Genomic DNA, 21,407 nt, shown 5'->3' with positions numbered 1-21,407 from the left:
ACAACAACAACAACAACAACAATAATAATAATAATAATACATCACACAGTCCTAGACGCTTGGGAAGGGTCCGATGTGTGATCCAATACAAAAGCCAGCAGAGTGTCTGCTGTGGACTCATCTTGTTGTGTTTCAAATAATAACAATAATAATAATACCATATATACTCGAGTATAAGCCGACCCGAATATAAGCTGAGGAACCTAATTTTACCACAAAAAATTGGGAAAACGTTGACTCCAGTATAAGCCGAGAGTGGTAAATTTCAGAAATAAAAATAGATAACAATAAAATTACATTAATTGAGGCGTCAGAAGGTGAAATGTTTTTGAATATTTACATAAAATTGTAATTTAAGATAATGCTTTCCAACTTTGATTAAATCATCATTCTCATCTTCTTCAATGTAAATGTGCTTATGTATCCTTTTAATAATAATAGAGTAAAAAATACATGTAATCATAATAATAAATGCAGGAAAATAATACATGTAATAATAAATAGAGGAAAATAATACATGTAATAATAATACTGTACCAATAAAATTACATTAATTGAGGCCTCAGTAGGTTAAATGTTTTTGAATATTTACATAAAGCTCAAATTTAAGATAAGACTGTCTAACTCGGATCAAATCATTATTCTCATCTTCAATGTAAATGTGCTTATGTATCCTTTTAATAATAATAGAGTAAAATAATACATGTAATAATAATGATAATAAATGCAGGAAAATAATACATGTAATAATAAATAGACTAAAATAATAAATGCAATAATAATAAGATCAGAGTGAAATAATAAATGTATTAATAATAATAAAATAGAGTAAAATAAATGTAATAGTAGCAACAATAATAGAGAAAAATAATAAATGTAATAATGCCAATAATAATAGAGAAAAATAATAAATGTACCATATATTCTCGAGTATAAGCTGACCCAAATATAAGCCAACCAGGACCCTCACCCAAGTATAAGCCAAGGGGGGCTTTTTTAGTCTTAAAAAAAGGGCTGAAAAACTAGGCTTATACTCGAGTATATGCAGTACTTAAATTGGCTTTAATCTCTTAAATCATGAGGTATGCAGGAGATTTATTATTTTATTGTTAAAAAAAGGGCTGCAAAACTTGGCTTATATTCGAGTATATACAGTAATATCTGAACCATGGCTAAGTGTTAGGCCAAATTATTTTGTGAACTTATATAAATTATTTTGTGAACGTATATATATTTTGTGAACGTATATACTGGTATATAAAGTATTTCTGCCAACCTAGCAGTTTGAAAACATGCAAATGTGAGTGTTGAAATAGCCATTGTTTAGAAACTTTTATTATGTGTATTGAAGATAGATAGATAGGAGGCTCCGCATGGTTACTTTGTGATCCGAAAAAGCCATTGTTCCCTGGTTTTTATACAGTAACTATACATTTTATTTTTCCTGTTAGAGTAACTTTCCCCAAGCTCTCACACAGCAGATCCTAACCCACTGTGATACTTCACGGAGAGAGAATTTCCCTCCCTTTGTAGAAGGAGTCAGTGTGAATACAGCACAGCCTGTGTGTGTTGAAATAGCCATTGTTTAGAAACTGCACACACGGAAAATGTGGCCCGGTCACAGCCTTCCACAGATTTATTCTCTCCACTTTCTAGCAGCTTCAGGAGGCTTTCATGGGTTGCGGTGAGATTCCCAGGCTGTCTGGCCATGTTCCAGAAGCATTCTCTCCTGACGTTTTTCTCCCATCTATGGCAGGCGTCGTTAGAGGTTGTGAGGTCTGTTGGAAACTAGGCAAGTGGGGTTTATGTATCTGTGGAATAATGTCCAGGGTGGGGGAAAGAACTCTTGTCTGTTTGAGGCAAGTGTGAATGTTGCCATTGGCCCCCTTGATTAGCATTGAATTGCCTTGCAGCTTCGAAGCCTGGCTGCTTCCTGTCTGGGGGAAATCCTTTGTTGGGTTGTGTTAGCTGCCCCTGATTGTTTCCTGCCCTGTTTTCCCCTGTTTTCTGAACAGATATATAACCCCCACTTGCTGTGTCCAGGTTTGTTTATTTATTTATTTATTTAATACATTTATATCCCGCCCTTCTCACCCTGAAGGGGACTTAGAGCGGCTTACAAATTACATTTACATACAATATTATATTATTAGCATAGCTCAATACTTGCAATCAATTGCCATATTGTACTATATCAGGGGCCTCTGGTGGCGCAGTGTGTTAAAGCACTGAGCTGCTGAACTTGCAGACCAAAAGGTTCCAGGTTCAAATCCCGGAAGCAGAGTGAGCGCCCGCTGTTAGGCCCAGCTCCTGCCAACCTAGCAGTTCGAAAACATGCCAATGTGTGTAGATCAATAGCCGTAAGGTAATGGCCGTAGTCTGGCCGTAAAGTAATGGCGCTCCATGCAGTCAAAATAATAATATTATAATATAATATAATAATATAATATAAATATAATAATAATATTAATATTATATGTATATACGTATATTGCATTGTTAGTATTACAGTAAAGTTTCACTTATCCAACACTTGCTTATCCAACATTCTGAATTATCCAACGCATTTTTGTAGCCAATGTTTTCAATACATCATGATATTTTGGTGCTAAATTCGTAAATACAGTAATTACTACATAACATTACTGCGCATTGAACTACTTTTTCTGTCAAATTTGTTGTATAACATGATGTTTTGGTGCGTAATTTGTAAAATCATAACCTAATTTGATGTTTAATAGGCTTTTCCTTAATCCCTCCTTATTATCCAAGATATTCGCTTATCCAAGCTTCTGCCGGCCCGTTTAGCTTGGATAAGTGAGACTCCTACTGTATATTGTATTGTTAGTATTATATTGTATTACAAAATAATATTTTTAATGTTATATGCATATATAATCTATATGTATAAAAGGGTAATGAAATTTCGGCCTAGGACAAAACAACACAACTACACATCCCAGAAACACTAAATTTGGCAGCACAACCCCTCATCCATGCATCTACGTTCATACAACAAAAATAAAAGAAAAATAAAGTCCTAATTAGAGGGAGAGGAATAATTGTTTTTATCCAATCCTGCCAGTTAGAAGGCTAAGCTCCACCCACTTGGGTCTCCTAGCAACCCACTCAGCCCAGGGGACAGGCAGAGTTAGGCCTCACAAATGAGAGTAGATGAATAGGTATGGCTCCGGCGGGATGATAATGGCACTCCATGCAGTCATGCCTTGGAGGTGTCTACGGACAACACCAGCTCTTCATCTTAGAAATCGAGATGAGCACCAACCCCCAGAGTCAGGGGAAAACCTTTACCCTTTACCTTAACTACCACCAATTCCTTAATACTTTATTTCCCATACCACCATACTTCGCCACAGCAACGCGTGGCCGGGCACAGCTAGTATAATATATATTATTGTAAATTATATTGTACTAGCTGTGCCCGGCCACGCGTTGCTGTGATGTTGTCTGGTGGTGTTGGTGAGAAATTGTTGAGATAGTGGTGGTATTGAATGTCTCTTGTATGGTTGTCTTTATGTTTAGTATGCACACTGAAGTGGATTATATGGCAGTGTGGAGTCAAGATAATCCAGTTCAAAGCAGATAATATAAGATTCTAAATGGGTTATATAGATGTGGAAGGGCCTTGAGTCTACACTGCCATATAATCCAGTGCAAATTTGGTAATCTGTGGAAGAGGCCTAAGTGAGGCCTAACTGCCTGTCCCCTGGGCTGAGTAGGTTGCTAAGAGACCAAGTGGGCGGAGCTTAGCCTTCTAACTGGCAGCAATTGGATAAAAACTATTATTCCTCTCCCTCTAATTAGGACTTTATTTTTCTTTTCTTTTTGTTGTATCAACCTAGAGCTGTGAATGATGGGTTGTGTTGTTAAATTTCGAGTTTGGGGGGCCTGTAGTTTTGTTGTTTTGTCCGCTGCCCTGATGCCATCACTCTTTTATATATATAGATATGCATATACAATATAATATATATTATTGTAAATTATATTGTATATATGTATATCATCAGGCGCTTTGCTATGGTTGATTTCTCTGGTCAGGAAGCAGCCAAGCTTTGAAGCTGCAAGGCCATTCAATGTTAATTGCAATCCTGGACATCATTCTGAATGTTGTTCTTTATTTACTGTCCTGAGTTTAAAGTTTTTAAATACTGTATATTGTATTATTAATATTATATTGTATTACAAAATAATATTATATTATATGCATATACAATATAATATATATTATTGTAAATTATATTGTATATATGTATATCATCAGGCGCTTTGCTATGGTTGATTTCTCTGGTCAGGAAGCAGCCAAGCTTTGAAGCTGCAAGGCCATTCAATGTTAATTGCAATCCTGGACATCATTCTGAATGTTGTTCTTTATTTACTGTCCTGAGTTTAAAGTTTTTAAATACTGTATATTGTATTATTAATATTATATTGTATTACAAAATAATATTATATTATATGCATATACAATATAATATATATTATTGTAAATTATATTGTATATATGTATATCATCAGGCGCTTTGCTATGGTTGATTTCTCTGGTCAGGAAGCAGCCAAGCTTTGAAGCTGCAAGGCCATTCAATGTTAACTGCAATCCTGGACATCATTCTGAATGTTGTTCTTTATTTACTGTCCTGAGTTTAAAGTTTTTAAATACTGTATATTGTATTATTAATATTATATTGTATTACAAAATAATATTATATTATATGCATATACAATATAATATATATTATTGTAAATTATATTGTATATATGTATATCATCAGGCGCTTTGCTATGGTTGATTTCTCTGGTCAGGAAGCAGCCAAGCTTTGAAGCTGCAAGGCCATTCAATGTTAATTGCAATCCTGGACATCATTCTGAATGTTGTTCTTTATTTACTGTCCTGAGTTTAAAGTTTTTAAATACTGTATATTGTATTATTAATATTATATTGTATTACAAAATAATATTATATTATATGCATATACAATATAATATATATTATTGTAAATTATATTGTATATATGTATATCATCAGGCGCTTTGCTATGGTTGATTTCTCTGGTCAGGAAGCAGCCAAGCTTTGAAGCTGCAAGGCCATTCAATGTTAATTGCAATCCTGGACATCATTCTGAATGTTGTTCTTTATTTACTGTCCTGATTTTAAAGTTTTTAAATACTGGTAGCCAGATTTTGTTCATTTTCATTGTTTCCTTTGAAGCTGCAAGGCTATTCAATGCTAATCAAGCTGATCAATTGCAACATTCACACTTGCCTAGTTTCCAGCCGACCTCACAACCTCTGAGGGTGCCTGCCATAGATGTGGGCAAATGTCAGGAGAAAATGGCCATACAGCCCGGAAAACTCACAGCAACCCATTGGAAGGCATGTTTGTCCATGAGCCAGTGTGCTCAGCTGGCATTTCTGCAGAGTTGGGCTCTCATTGTTGTTTTTTCTAAGGCGAAAAGTGCAGAACTCCACAACGGTGATGACAGAGGTGACCTTACTCAGCACTCCGGGAAACAAGCAAATTGCTCATGGAGTGCTGAACAGGGAAAACGGGATGCTTTGCATGGCCAGGCGGCACCAACACTTTTATTTCTGCAGTGCTTCCCCCAAAGCTTGATAAATTCCCTCAAATAGAGGCATCGAGGCAAGGGCACTCAGTCGCTCTGGAGGTCTTTTTGGGACTCCTGGCCCATCACCTTGACCCGTGCTCATGGTAATTGGGCTTGATGGGAGCCACAATAGCCATACAAACACTTCCAGACTGGTATTTGAACCCAATATCTCTTGCCACCTCACAGAAAGGTAAGTAGGTTTAGCGGAGGAGGAGAATGAGTATCCATTTAGTGTGTTGTTGAAGACTTTCATGGCCGGAATCACTGGGTTGTTGTGTGTTTTCCGGGCTGTATGGCTATGTTCCAGAAGCATTCTCTCCTGACGTTTCTCCCACATTTATGGCAGGCATCCTCAGAGGTTGTGAGGTCTGTTGGAAACTAGGCAAGTAGTGTTCATATACCTGTGGAATATCCAGGATGGGAGAAAGAATTCTTGTCTGCTGGAGACAAAGTGTGAATGTTGTAAATGGCCAGCTTAATTAGCATTGAATAGGCTTGCAGCTTTTTTTTTCTTTTAATTTTTTATTGTTATTATTATTTAAGAAAAAGTTACAATTATATAAATATATTCTATACATTTCCCCCTTCTTCGAAGCCATCTCTTCTTCTGTAGTCCCACCAAAAGTTCAATTCTTCATTTGGAAGTAAATTCCCGTCTTCCTTTTCCAATAATTTTTCTAGAAATTTTCTCTAAAACAGTAGAGTTTCATTTATCCAAGCTAAACAGGCCGGCAGAAGCTTGGATAAGCGAATATCTTAGATAATAAGGAGGGATTAAGGAAACATCAAATTAGGTTATGATTTTACAAATTAAGCACCAAAACATCATGTTAAACAACAAATTTGACAGAAAAAGTAGTTCAATGCACAGTAATGTTATGTTGTAATATTGTATTTAGGAATTTAGCACCAAAATATAACGATATATTGAAAACATTGACTACAAAAATGCCTTGGATAATCCAGAAACTTGGATAAGCGAGGCTTGGATAAGTGAAACTCTACTGTATTTAAGAAAAAATTACAATTATATAAACATATTCTATACATTTCCCCCTTCTCCGGAGCCATCTCTTCTTCTGTAGTCCCACCAAAAGTTCAATTCTTCATTTGGAAGTAAATTCCCATCTTCTTTTTCCAATAATTTTTCTAGAAATTTTCTCCAAATACTTTCAAAATCATTTTTTTCCACAATCCTTTCTTTACTTTTAAATTTGATGTTAGCTTGTTATTCAGTGTCATTCTCCAAACTTCTTTATACCATTCATTAATTTGTCTTTTCATTTCTCCTTTCCAATATTTTGCAATTAGTCATCTAGCTGCTGTTAATAGCATTTCTATTAATTTTTTTCCCCTCTTATCTTTCTCATCCTCTTTTTATAATTAAAAGTAATATTTCCACTGGATTCCTTCTAATTTTTATATTCATAATATTTTCTATTGCCCTTATGACCAATTCCCAAAAACCTTTTACATGTTTACAATCCCACCACACATGCATGTAGGTTCCAATTTCCTGGCACCCTCGCCAGCATTTTTCATTATTATTCCTATTCATAATATCTAACCTTCTCGGTGTTAAATAGCCTTGCAGCTTTAAAGCCGGGTTGCTTTCCTGCCTGTGGGAATCTTTTGTGTTAGCTGGCTCTGATTGTTTCCTGTCTGGAATTCCCCCAGGCAGGAAGCAGCGAGGCTTTGAAGCTGCATGGCCATTCAATGCTAATCAAGGTGGCCAAGTGCAACATTTGCTCTTGCCTTCAACAGAGTTTTTTCTCCCACCCTGGACATTATAAACCCCACTTGCCTAGTTTCCATTAAACCTCACAACATCTGATGTGGGAAAAACGTCAGGAGAGAATGCTTCTGGAACATGGCCATACAGCCCAGAATAGTCACAGCAACCCATCCATTTAGTGTTATCCAGTTGAGTGTGGTTCTGGATCCAAGTCTTCCTAGGCTGGCCCACTAGTAGGGATATAATAATAATAATAATAATAATAATAATAATAATAATAATAATAATAATAATAATAATTTTATTTATACCCTGCCACCATCTCCCTGTGGGGACTCGGGGCGGCTTACATGGGGCAGAGGCCCAAACAACATAGAACAAAACATAGGCAACATAATACAAATAACACTATAAAAAGATAAAACTGTAATACAATATATCAATTAAAACAAAAATACAGGATAAAAAATTGCATTTAAAACACATAAATGGTAAAATCGTAATAAAAATAGGATAGATTATTAAAATCCCTCTGGGGCTGATTAATGGGATATTGTATGCATTTGCCTGGGATCTTGTGTGTATTTACCTGGGATCTTGTGTGTAATTACCTGGGAATCTTGTATGCGTTTACCTGGGATCTTGTATGCATTTACCTGAGATCTTGTGTGTATTTACCTGGGAATCTTGTATGCATTTACAAGATTTATTTATGCATTTATGCACTTATTTTGTGTGTATTTTCCTGGGAATCTTGTATGCATTTACCTGGGACCTTGTGTGTATTTACCTGGGATCTTGTGTGTATTTACCTGGGAATCTTGTATGCATTTACCTAGGATCTTGTGTGTATTTACCTGGGAATCTTGTATGCATTTACAAGATTTATTTATGCATTTATGCATTTATCTTGTGTGTATTTACCTGGGAATCTTGTATGCATTTACCTGGGATCTTGTGTGTATTTACCTGGGAATCTTGTATGCATTTACCTGGGATCTTGTATGCATTTACCTGGGATCTTGTATGCATTTACCTGGGAATCTTGTATGCATTTACCTGGGATCTTGTGTGTATTTACCTAGGATCTTGTGTGTATTTATCTGGGAATCTTGTATGCATTTACCTGGGAATCTTGTATGCATTTACAAGATTTATTTATGCATTTATGCACTTATTTTGTGTGTATTTACCTGGGATCTTGTGTGCATTTACCTAGGATCTTGTATGCATTTACCTGGGATATTGTGTGTATTTACCTGAGAATCTTGTATGCATTTACCTGGGATCTTGTGTGTATTTACCTGGGATCTTGTGTGTATTTACCTGGGAATCTTGTATGCATTTACCTGGGATCTTGTGTGTATTTACCTGGGAATCTTGTATGCATTTACAAGATTTATTTATGCATTTATGCATTTATCTTGTGTGTATTTTCCTGGGAATCTTGTATGCATTTACCTGGGATCTTGTGTGTATTTACCTGGGATCTTGTGTGTATTTACCTGGGAATCTTGTATGCATTTACCTGGGATCTTGTGTGTATTTACCTGGGAATCTTGTATGCATTTACCTGGGATCTTGTATGCATTTACCTGGGATCTTGTATGCATTTACCTGGGAATCTTGTATGCATTTACCTGGGATCTTGTGTGTATTTACCTAGGATCTTGTGTGTATTTATCTGGGAATCTTGTATGCATTTACCTGGGAATCTTGTATGCATTTACAAGATTTATTTATGCATTTATGCACTTATTTTGTGTGTATTTACCTGGGATCTTGTGTGCATTTACCTAGGATCTTGTATGCATTTACCTGGGATATTGTGTGTATTTACCTGAGAATCTTGTATGCATTTACCTGGGATCTTGTGTGTATTTACCTGGGATCTTGTGTGTATTTACCTGGGAATCTTGTATGCATTTACCTGGGATCTTGTGTGTATTTACCTGGGAATCTTGTATGCATTTACAAGATTTATTTATGCATTTATGCATTTATCTTGTGTGTATTTTCCTGGGAATCTTGTATGCATTTACCTGGGATCTTGTGTGTATTTACCTGGGAATCTTGTATGCATTTACCTGGGAATCTTGTATGCACTTACCTGGGAATCTTGTATGCATTTACCTGGGATCTTGTGTGTATTTACCTGGGAATCTTGTATGTATTTACCTGGGATCTTGTATGCATTTACCTGGGATCTTGTATGCATTTACCTGGGATCTTGTGTGTATTTACCTTGGACTCTTGTATGCATTTATCTGGGAATCTTGTATGCATTTGCCTGGGAATCTTGTATGCATTTACCTGGGATCTTGTGTGTATTTACCTGGGAATCTTGTATGCATTTACCTGGGATCTTGTGTGTATTTACCTGGGAATCTTGTATGCATTTACATGTGCAATCTGAGTGCAACTGAGAGAAGCATGGTACAAATTTTTTGCAATCTTGTCATATTTCTTCAAGTAATGTTTGTAACAGCCTTCCTCTAAAGCTGAGAGAGTGTGACTTGCCTAAGGATTTCCGTGGCTGAACGGAGATTCGAACCCTAGTCTCAAACCATTCCAACACACGGTGCCTCTGAATAGTACCTAGGACTGCATTGTAAAAAAAGTATAATCTTCTCTAACACATGTAGACGGTTAGAAGTGGCGACAGCTTGGGAAAGTTCCATTTGTAGAACAATAGGTTCCAGAATCCCCTAACCGGAATGATTAACTGGCTGGGGAATTCTGGAAGTTACAGGTCAGAAATGGAACTTTTCCAGAGCTGCACAATAGACTATACCACTGAGAGTATGTGGTGGGAGAAGGAAGTGGCTCAAAATGCTCCTTGGGTTAAGAGTCATCAAACAACCACCCTGCAAGTAGAAAGCTAGCTCAGCAGGGAGACATGAATACTGCACCTTGCTTCTTCCTTGGCTAGATTCCTTTTCCTTTCCTTAATTTCACTTTTTCCTGTCCCCGCTCCCCTCCGTTCCATTCCAGAATGGGGTCGCCTGTGATTGTTCTTAAGCGGTAAGAGTTTATTCTGCCCCTTGAAACTCGGGTGCTTTCACTCTGAACACTGGTAAGGCCAAAGCAAGGGGAAAATAACCAGCATTTCATTACTGTTTATTTATCACTTCAAGTGCCAAGCATGGGCACATTAAATAACAAAATAGTTTTATTCTTATGCTGCTTATTTATTTATCTATCATGTCAGAAGCAAATTGAGAATACAGCTATAATGTAGAAAAAAACGCAAAGTTAAAAACTTGGCATTATACTAAATGTCCTTTGACCAGAAGCTGTCCACTTGGAGTGCTTCTGGTATCACTGTGAGAAGGTTCTCCATTGTGTAAATGGCAGACCGCATTAAAGTAGGTGGCCTGTGGTTTGCTCTTCTCCACACACGCATGTTGTGGACTCCGTTTTGTGGCCCCATTTCTTGATTGGCTCTCTATCCCGTCTATTCAGTGCCTTCCAAGTTGCCCCATCTGTGTGCCCAGGAGGGAGTTTCTCATCTGCTCTCAGCCACTGATTGAGGTTCTGGGTTTTAGCCTGCCACTTTTGGACTCTTGTTTGCTGAGGTGTTCCTGCGAGTATCTCTTTGGATCTGTTTCTTCATTTAAGTTGTTGGCTTGCTGGCTGATATCCGAACAGAGGATGGGCCAGAGTTGTCAATGCCTTGGTCCTTTCATTGCTGGTTGCTACTTCCCGACGGATGTCAGGTGGTGCAATTCTGGCTAAACAGTATAATTTCTCCAGCACTGTAGGGTGTAGACATGCTGTGATAATGCAGCATGTCTCATTAAGAGCCACATCCACTGTTTTAACATGGTGAAATGTATTCCACACTGGGCATGTGTACTCAGCAGCAGAGTAGCAATGTGTAAGGGCAGGTAATAATAATAATAATAATAATAATAATAATAATAATAATAATAATAATAATAATCTGCAAAGACTCTGGCAGAAACCAGTGCAGGTGATTGGCACATTGGGTGCCGTGCCAAAAGATCTCAGCCGGCATTTGGAAACAATAGACATTGACAAAATTACGATCTGCCAACTGCAAAAGGCCACCCTACTGTGATCTGTGCGCATCATCTGAAAATACATCACACAGTCCTAAACGCTTGGGAAGTGTTCGACTTTGTGATATGAAATCCAGCATATCTATCTTGTTTGCTGTGTCATACAGTGTTGTTGTGTCAATAATAATAATACTAAATAATTTATTTCTAGGCTGCCCTCTCTCCCCAGAGGGACTCAGAGTGGTTAACATACATATAAACAGCAAACATTCAATGCCACCACTACTTCTCTAATATCAAAAGTATAAAATGACAATGACATACTCATTATAATAAAAAAATACAAATTACAAAAAAAATCAATAAATATAAACATGACACTCAGTAAAAACATTATTGCACAGAATGAGCGTATACCTAGATGTCTTCACTGTCTGGTTGAGATCCCCAGGTTGTGCCAGTCAGCTTTCGTATATCATTTCTAGTGCCCACTTTTTGCTTGATATTCAAGCAGTGCTTTTTATACGTCAGAGCACCCAGAGTGACTCCTTGATATTTGGGTGTCCTCACAGCTCAAGATGTTGGTCTGTTCTTAAGATGAATAGCACCTGTCTGCATTTTAGATGGATTTGGAATCCCTGTAATATGCAGTAAAAGCACCTAAAGCTTCAGAGAGCTTCTGTTCAATCCTTTCAAAGCTCCCTGCTAGAGCAGTGATGGCACGATTGTCGGCATAGATGAAACTTTTTGTCCTTTATGGCAGTGGCTGGTCATTTAAAGGTTAAACATAGATGGAGCAAGTACGCTCCCTTGAGGCAGGCTGTTCTTATGCTATGATGGTAGAGCAACATAAATGTAGATGTCAAGGGATCACATGGCTATAAAGTCTGAAAACTATATATATAAAAGGGTAATGAAATTTCGGCCTAGGACAAAACAACAAAACTGCACATCCCAGAAACACTAAACTTGGCAGCACAACCCCTCATCCATGCCTCTATGTTCATACAACAAAAAGAAAAGAAAAATAAAGTCCTAATTAGAGGGAGAGGAAGAATTGTTTTTATCCAATTGCTGCCAGTTAGAGGCTAAGCTCTGCCCACTTGGTCTCCTAGCAACCCACTCAGCCCAGGGGACAGGCAGAGTTAGGCCTCACTTAGGCCTATTCCACACTGCCTATAAAATACAGATTATCTGATTTGAACTGGATTATATGGCAGTGTAGACTCAAGGCCCTTCCACACAGCTATATAACCCATTTATAATGGACTTAATGTCAGGGGAAAACCTTGACCCTTGACCTTAACTACCACCAATTAGTCAATACTTTATTTCCCATACCACCATACTCGCCACAGCAACGCGGGGCCGGGCACAGGTAGTTGCCATATAAGGGTTTTCTGAAGTTACAGTTCCCAAAAGTGTCCTCTCCATATGAACCAGGAATTGGATATTTCAGGTCTGAGCTGGTTTTCTGTTGCTCTTATCACTTCTGGATAGATAAGATAGGATAGAAGAGATCTTTCTGTCCTTCTGGACTTCCTGCTCCCTGCAGATATTTTTGTTATAAATCCCACAGTGCATCAGAAACCAAATTATCTTAGCCACCCCAGAAGCATCTTCCATCCTGTTGCATGCATTGATGAGCTTTAGGTTCACCTTTAAGACGGGATTGAGCTGCCTCTTTCTCTCTTCCTCTTTCCTTCAACTGGTTGGCTTGGAATTCACCTGTTGAATTTCTTCTTTTGTTCCTCGTTCTGTCAAAAGATGAAGCTGAACTGTATTCTTTTGCATCCTAATGTAGCCCTGAGGGTTTTCTTTGGTCAGCAAAAACGAAGAAACTTGATTATTGGTCAGAACGGAAGCAGGCTTAACCTGTTTTTATGTTCCATGTTGGATTGCGAAAGTATAGAAACCTTTGCTTTCTTATCTCCTTTTTAAAGCACAGTTCTTGACTTCAAAGTCTGAAGATATCTTGAAAATTAAGATTTTGATCTCAAACCCTAGAAATGCTCAGGTTGGCTTTGATAGGACCGAGCAAAACTTGTAACTACCCAGTCAATTATAGACTATTAATTTAAACGTACATGTCATTGGTATGAATGATTTTAATGTGTTTTAATCTTAGGTCTGTGTTTCCAATGGTCTTGTTTATATCTCTGTATTTTCAATACAATATACAGTAGAGTCTCACTTATCCAACATAAATGGGACAGCAGAACGTTGGATAAGCGAATATGTTGGATAATAAGGAGGGATTAAGGAAAAGCCTATTAAACATCAAATTAGGTTAAGATTTCACAAATGAAGCACCAAAACATCATGTTATACAACAAATTTGACAGAAAAAGTAGTTCAGTACGCAGTAATGCTATGTAGTAATTACTGTATTTACGAATTCAGCACCAAAATATCATGATGTATTGAAAACATTGACTACAAAAATGCGTTGGATAATCCAGAATGTTGGATAAGCGAGTGTTGGATAAGTGAGACTGTATATACTCAAGTATAAGCCTAGTTTTTCAGCCCTTATTTGGGGCTGAAAAAGCTCCAATCAGCTTATACTCGAGTGAGGGTCCTGGCCGGCTTCTATTCAGGTCGGCTTATACTTGCGTATATAGGTATTCAGAGTTGGACAGTCTTATCTTATTAAAGCATTATTATCTTAAATTACAGTTTTATATAAATATTCAAAAACATTTAACCTATTAATGCCTCAAATAATGCAATTTTATTAATATCTATTTTTATTTTTGAAATTCACCTGTAGCTGCTGCATTTCCCACCCTCATCTTATACTCGAGTCAATAAGTTTTCCCAGTTTTTGTGGTAAAATTAGGTGCCTCGGCTTATATTTGGTCCGGCTTATACTCGAGTATATACGGTACATAGTAGGACATTAGGTTGTATTACTGGACTGCTATTATTATATATTATTATTATGTATTATTATCTATATATATAAATGAGTGATGGCATCATGGCGACCCACAAAACAACAAAACTACAGGCCCCCCAACCTCGAAATTTGACAACACAACCCATCATCCGCCTCTAGGTTGATACAACAAAAACAAAAGAAAAATAAAGTCCTAATTAGAGGGAGAGCAATAATTGTTTTTATCCAATTGCTGCCAGTTTAGAGGGCTAATCTCTGCCCACTTGGTCTCCTAGCAACCAACTCAGCCAAGGGACAGCCAGGGTTCAGTTAGGGGACAGGCAGATTTGGGCCTCACTTAGGCCTCTTCCACAGATTATCTAATTTGCACTGGATTATATGGCAGTGTAGACTCAAGGCCCTTCCACACAGCTATATAACCCATGTATCTATCTATATATAAAAGGGTAATGGAATCACGGCACCGGACAAAACAACTAAACTAAATGCCCCACAACCTTGAAAATTGACAGCACAACCTCCCATCCACGCCTCTACGTTCATACAACAAAAAGAAAAGAAAAATTAAGTCCTAGCCACAGCAACGCGTGGCCGGACACAGCTAGTGATACTATATAATGTTATTACATGTATATAACAACACAGCACACATGCACCTTAGGTCCAAGTGTCTGTGGCACAGTGTGTTAAAGCGCTGAGCTGTTGAACTTGCAGACCGAAAGGTCCCAGGTTCAAATCCCAGGAGCGGAATGAGTGCCTGCTGTTAGCCCCAGCTCCTGCCAACCTAGCAGTTCGAAAACATGCAAATGTGAGTAGATCAATAGGTACCGCTCCGGCAGGAAGGTAACGGCGCTCCATGCAGTCATTCCAATGGCCACATGACCTTGGAGGTGTCTATGGACAATGCCGGCTCTTTGGCTTAGAAATGGAGATGAGCACCAACCCCCAGAGTCGGTCACAACTGGACAACTGTCAGGGGAAAACCTTTACCTTACCCTTATTTTTTAAGATTCATCTTGTTTATTTTTCTTATTTTTCCCAAACTAGGTCCGTGGAGGTCGGCCGGCCCCTGTGCCCAGTTCTCTTACCCTGAAGCCCATTGCCAGCAGTGTGTGGAGCCCGCCCCACACCTGCCCCCCGCCAAACCACGGCCTTTACCTGCGTCTTCCAGTGTTTCCCCTGCGACCCGTCCTGTGGGAACGCCTCCTGGGCCGCCCACGAGTTCCCCCAAAGCTCCGTGGCGCCAATGGTGAAGATGACTCGCTCCAAGACCTTCCAGGCCTACCTGCCTTCGTGCCACAGGACCTACAGCTGCATCCACTGCAGGGCCCACCTGGCCAACCACGACGAACTCATCTCTAAGGTAGGCTGGGATGGGGTCCATAGTGTTGGGTATACTACTATACAAAATCCCAGGGTATTTGTATCTACACAAACACAAGATGGTCTATGCACAAAGAAAATATATCCAAATAGAATATAGTATTATTAAAGTTCCCCGTACAAAGCTCAATTTGGCAGTACCAGACAAAATGAAAAGGAGCAACAGCTCTAACACAAAAGTTATCCAAGTCTGATATTGGTTCCAAAGTATATAGGCTTCAGGGATACAAAGTCAATGAAAATATTTTCCAAACAAAGTAAACTGATGGTTGGTCATGTTGCTGTATACTGGAATGAAGAAAATAAAGATGGAGCACTGCTCTCAAGAAAGTCTTTGTAAGTGAAGTCCAAATAAAGTCCCAAGTCTACAGGGGTTCCCGGGTATTTTTGTACCCTGTTTCGGGGAGAAAATCCCCCTTCTTCAGCAACAATGATCTATTATCTAAAACAAAACATAGAGTAACAAGTATTTTACCAGCAGTATTAACAGAAATAAAGGTAACCCATATAACGGTTATATACTTACATAGTGCCTAATTGATTGCAAAGAGCGATTCTGCTTGTGGTGATTTCAACTCTTTCAAATATGAATGTATACACCTGACCTTATGAACATATTATGAAACACATCTCCTATGTGCTTCCCTTCCTTCCCTTCTTTTTCTGTTTCTTTGTGATTGCATTTAGAAGGATCCAATTACTGTACATACTCGAGTATAAGCCTAGTTTTTCAGCCTGAAAAAGCCCCCCTCGGCTTATACTCGGGTGAGGGTCCTGGTTGGCTTATATTTGGGTCAGCTTATACTCGAGAATTTATGGTACATTTATTATTTTTCTCTATTATTATTGGAATTATTACATTTATTATTTTTCTCTATTATTGCTGCTACTACTACATTTATTTTACTCTATTTTTATTATTTATCTCCTGCCAACCTAGCAGTTCGAAAACATGCAAATGTGAGTAGATCAATAGCTACCGCTCCGGCGGGAAGGTAACGGCGCTCCATGCAGTCATGCCAGTGGCCACATGACCTTGGAGGTGTCTATGGACAACGCCGGCTCTTTGGCTTAGAAATGGAGATGAGCACCAACCCCCAGATTCGGTCACAACTGGACTTAACGTCAGGGGAAAACCTTACCTTATTTTTATTATTTTTATGAATACATTTATTATTTCACTCTGATATTACAGTAGAGTCTCACTTATCCAACATAAACGGGACAGCAGAACGTTGGATAAGCGAATATGTTGGATAATGAGAGATTAAGGAAAAGCCTATTAAACATCAAATTAGGTTATGATTTTACAAACTAAGCACCAAAACATCATGTTAGACAACAAATTTGACAGGAAAAGTAGTTCAATAGGCAGTAATGCTATGTAGTAATGACTGTATTTATGAATTTAGCACCAAAATATCACGATGTATTGAAAACATTGACTACAAAAATGCATTGGCTAATCCAGAACGTTGGATAAGCGAGTGTTGGATAAGTGAGACTCTACTGTATTAATACATTTATTATTTCACTCTGATATTATTATTATTGCATTTATTATTTTACTCTATTTATTATTACACGTATTCTTTTCCTGTATTTATTATTATTATTATTATTATTATTATTATTATTATTATTATTATTATTATTACATGTATTATTTTATTCCATTATTATTAAAAGGATACATAAGCACATTGACATTGAAGAAGATGAGAATAATGATTTGATCAGAGTTGGACAATCTTATCTTAAATTTGAGCTTGATGTAAATATTCAAAAACATTTAACCTACTGATGCCTCAATTAATGTAAATTTATTGGTATCTATTTTTATTTCTGAAATTTCCCACCCTCGGCTTATACTGGAGTCAATGTTTTCCCAGTTTTTTTGTGGTAAAATTAGGTGCCTCGGCTTATATTTGGGTCGGCTTATACTCGAGTATATACAGTATTTAATGTGGTGGCATCAAAATGACCAATGTATTTTAGTTCTTAAATTACCGACAGTCATTAAGACCAAAAAAAGGCTTTCCTTACCTTTTGGTGTCTAGGAAATTAGGCGAGGTTTCCTTAGATCTTCTAACCTATCTCTGCAGGCTTTGTTTTTCAAATAACATTGAACGTATGGGATTGTGTTATAATTATCTGTGCAGAAAACAGGTTTATCTACTAACAATTTGAAGGCATAGTGATTAATTATTAAGGTGGGTGGTTTGCTAGTGCTTTTGATGCAAAAAGGCAGAAGGGGGCTGGACTAAATGGTGCAAGGGGTCTCTTCCAATCCTCTTTATTATTATTATTATTATTATTATTATTATTATTATTGACACAAAGACACAGTATAACACAGCAAATGAGATATATATGCTGGATTTCGTATCAAAAATTCACAAGTTCACAAGCGTTTAGGGCTGTGTGATGTATTATTATTATTATTATTATTATTATTATTATTATTATTATTATGACACAGCAAACAAGATAGATATGCTGGTTTTTATATCACAAAATCACAAGTCGAACACTTCTCAAGTGTCTAGGACTGTGTGATGTATTTTCGGATGATGCGTGCAGATCCCAGTAGGGTGGCCTTTTGCAGTTGGCAGATCGTAATTTTGTCAGTGTCTATTGTTTCCAAATGCCGGCTGAGATCTTTTGGCACGGCACCCAGTATGCCCATCACCACCAGGACCACCTGTACTGGTTTCTGCCAGAGTCTTTGAAGTTCAATCTTGAGGTCCTAATAGTGTCTGAGTTTTTCCTGTTGTTTTTTGTCAATCCGACTGTCACCTGGGATGGCGACATCAATGGTCCAAACCTTTTTCTTTTCCACAACTGTGATGTCTGGCGTGTTGTGTTCAAGAACTTTTGTCAGTCTGGATTCAGAAGTCCCACAGTATCTTTGCGTGTTCATTTTCCATTTGTGATCCCACCAATTCTTTGCTGCTGGGAGGTGGTACTTGAGGCATAAGTTCCAATGAATCATTTGGGCCTCATAGTTGTGCCTCTGTTTGTAGTCTGTCTGTGCAATTTTCTTACAGCAGCTGAGGATATGATCCATGGTTTCGTCGGTTTCCTTGCACAGTCTGCATTTTGGGTCATCAGCTGATTTTTCGATCTTGGCCTGAATTGCCTTTGTCCTGATGGCTTGCTCCTGGGCTGCAAGGATCAGGCCTTCTGTCTCCTTCTTCAGGGTCCCATTCGTGAGCCAGAGCCAGGTCTTCTCCTTATCAGCTTTTCCTTCAATTTTGTCAAGGAACTTTCCATGCAATGTTTTGTGGTGCCAGCTGTCAGCTCTAGTTTGTAGTGCGGTTTTCTTGTACTGGTTTTTTGTCTGCTGTGTTTTGACGAGTTTCTGATTTTTGACTTCAATCAAAGCAGGTTCTTCACTTTGCTTTACATATTCTGCCAGGGCATGTTCTTCTTCTTTGACTGCTTGTTTTACTTCTTTTCTGCTGGGAGGTGGTACTTGGCAGAGTTAGGCTTCAGGTGGTTATCTTTGTAGCAGCTGGAGAGATCTTTCAGGGCATTAGTAAGTTGCTTTTCGACTGTTTCAAAGTCTTTTGCTTGTTTTATCAGCATTTTTGAGTTCTGTTGTTGATGTTTTAAAAGGTGCTTTTAGGATGTTTTAAAGATGTTTTTAAGATGTTTTTTTAAATTGTTGATTTTAGCCGGTTCTTGTAAGGCGCTCCGAGCCCTAGGGGAGTGGCGGCATATAAGTTTGAAAAATAAATAAAATAAATAAATAAATAATAAATAAATAAAGTTCTTTGTGAGTGGTGGTTGTGACTGATTGCTAGTAAAGATGTTAAACAAGGTAGGTGTAAGAATGCTGCCTTGGGGTAAACCATTCTTTTGCCTCCTCAGTGTACTTTTCCTGCCTTGAAAATCGACATAGAAGCTGCAGTTTTCTAGGAGGGTCTGGTCAGTTTTTGTAAAATCATAGTCCCGGATGATATGGTAGACTTTATGCAGCGTTCTTCTATGTTGCACCATGTCATAGGCTGCCGTAAGGTTCACAAAAAACTGTTCCTGTAATGCAACCTTTCTCATATCCTTTCCGTAATGCAAGCTTTCTCTATCCTTCAAAAGAAAACTTTTGCAAGCATAATGAGGACACAATCTGTTTTTCTTTTGGTCTAGATGAGTTCCCCATCCTGCACTTCCCAAACCCGACTTTGCAAACTTTCTGTCGGCAGTTCAGTTTTAATTCCAAAAGGAAATGGGGATTCTTAATCAGCACTTACTATTTCAAGGTAGTCCCATTGATCTCTGAAATGCTTTTAGCCCAGTGTCTAAATCTGTTCTGGGAAGTGAGTGCCTGGAAACTTGAATTTTACTCCTCTTTCTCATTTTGCTTGTTCATGGTGTGGTTTTTATCCCTGGCAGGTAAAAGCAGAGAAAGTTTTCTGTTGCGCCAGATCTAAAAAAAGATCCGCATTGTGGTTTTGTTGTCTGGCCAAAAAGCTCTTCGAGTGGTAGGCAAAGCCAGAGAGTTTCCTCTTGTGGGTTCTGGCAGCACCCATTTGCAAGGATATTTGGTGCTATGGGGCATTAGCACCAAATATGACATTTTAGTGGTACATAATTGTGTACATTTGGAGATCAGCCCAGAATTTTCTGACCTGTGGAGCTCGGTGATTTGCAAGATTTTTTGGAGGGAATGCACCTTGGTATCCCTACGGATGTCCCGATCCTCAAGCACTGACTGGAAGCAGAAGGTTGAAGTTACGTGGGTAATATTCAGAAAGTTCAACTAAGCAGAGCCATCTACAACCACTTGGACCTTCCATAGACCTTCTGATGCTCTCTCCTTCCTTGCCTGGTGGAGAGGGAATTCCAGAAATATCTGGTTATGTCACCATAGATTTGCTTGCTCACGCAAAATACCATTCAAACAATAAATGGCTTTCTTGTCTTCAGGATGCCTTCGCCCGTCTTTCTCTTGTGTTTTCTTTTCAAGAAGAAATAATCCAACAGCGAAGTCTTTGATTATGGAAATATGTTGAGAATTCTTTGCTGGCCTCCTACACCTTCCTCTCTTGGTGCAGGAATTTCAGCTCCCCACTCACCATAATAATAACAATAATAATAATAATAATAATAATAATAATAATAATAATAATAATAATAACTCTAATACATCACACAGTCCTAAACTCTTGGGAAGTGTTCGACTTGTGATTTTGTGATACGAAATCCAGCATATCTATCTTGTTTGCTGTGTCATAATAAAATAATAATAATAATAATAATAATAATAATAATAATGATGATGATGATGACTCCAGCACAAGCCAGTCAAGGTGGCCGGGCTGTGGTGCAGCTGGCTAGTAACCAGCTGCTATAAATCACTACTGACCGAGAGGTCATGAGTTCGAAGCCCGGGTCGGGTTAAGCCTCCGACCATTAATAGCTCCGGCTTGCTGTTGACCTATGCAGCCCCGAAAGACAGTTGCATCTGTCAATTAGGGAAATTTAGGGACGCTTTATGTGGGAGGCTAATTTACAACACCAGAAAACTGCCAGCAAAACACGAGGAAAGGAATGCGGAAGTACAGCCACTTCTGGACGGTGAAGCAACAGCTCCCCCTGTGGCCGGAATCGTGAAGCTGGAAAAATGTTAAAAATGCCTCTGAGTCTGTCTAATGTATGTTGTTTGTCTGTTGGCATTGAATGTTTGCCATATATGTGTTCATTGTAATCCGCCCTGAGTCCCCTTCAGG

At 38.2% G+C, this 21,407-nt stretch overlaps 1 protein-coding gene across 4 annotated transcripts in view; it reads left to right on the top strand.

Moving 5' to 3' along the window:
- ypel2 (yippee like 2) overlaps positions 1-21,407 on the top strand; it is a 76,097-nt gene that overhangs the window by 28,432 nt on the left and 26,258 nt on the right. For 3 of the 4 annotated variants that reach the window (XM_062960296.1, XM_062960294.1, XM_062960293.1), the window contains one exon: positions 15,337-15,652. In XM_062960296.1, coding sequence (XP_062816366.1) covers positions 15,536-15,652 — 117 coding nt within the window. In that variant the 5' untranslated portion in view covers positions 15,337-15,535. Of the gene's footprint in view, positions 1-9,809; positions 10,387-15,336; positions 15,653-21,407 lie in introns of those variants that run through there. The other variant, XM_062960295.1, reaches the window with a different exon arrangement.

This window comes from Anolis carolinensis, unplaced genomic scaffold (assembly GCF_035594765.1).
Source record: "Anolis carolinensis isolate JA03-04 unplaced genomic scaffold, rAnoCar3.1.pri scaffold_7, whole genome shotgun sequence".
NCBI classification, from domain to species: Eukaryota; Metazoa; Chordata; class Lepidosauria; order Squamata; family Dactyloidae; genus Anolis; species Anolis carolinensis.
This window is presented reverse-complemented; position numbering and strand designations above follow the sequence as displayed.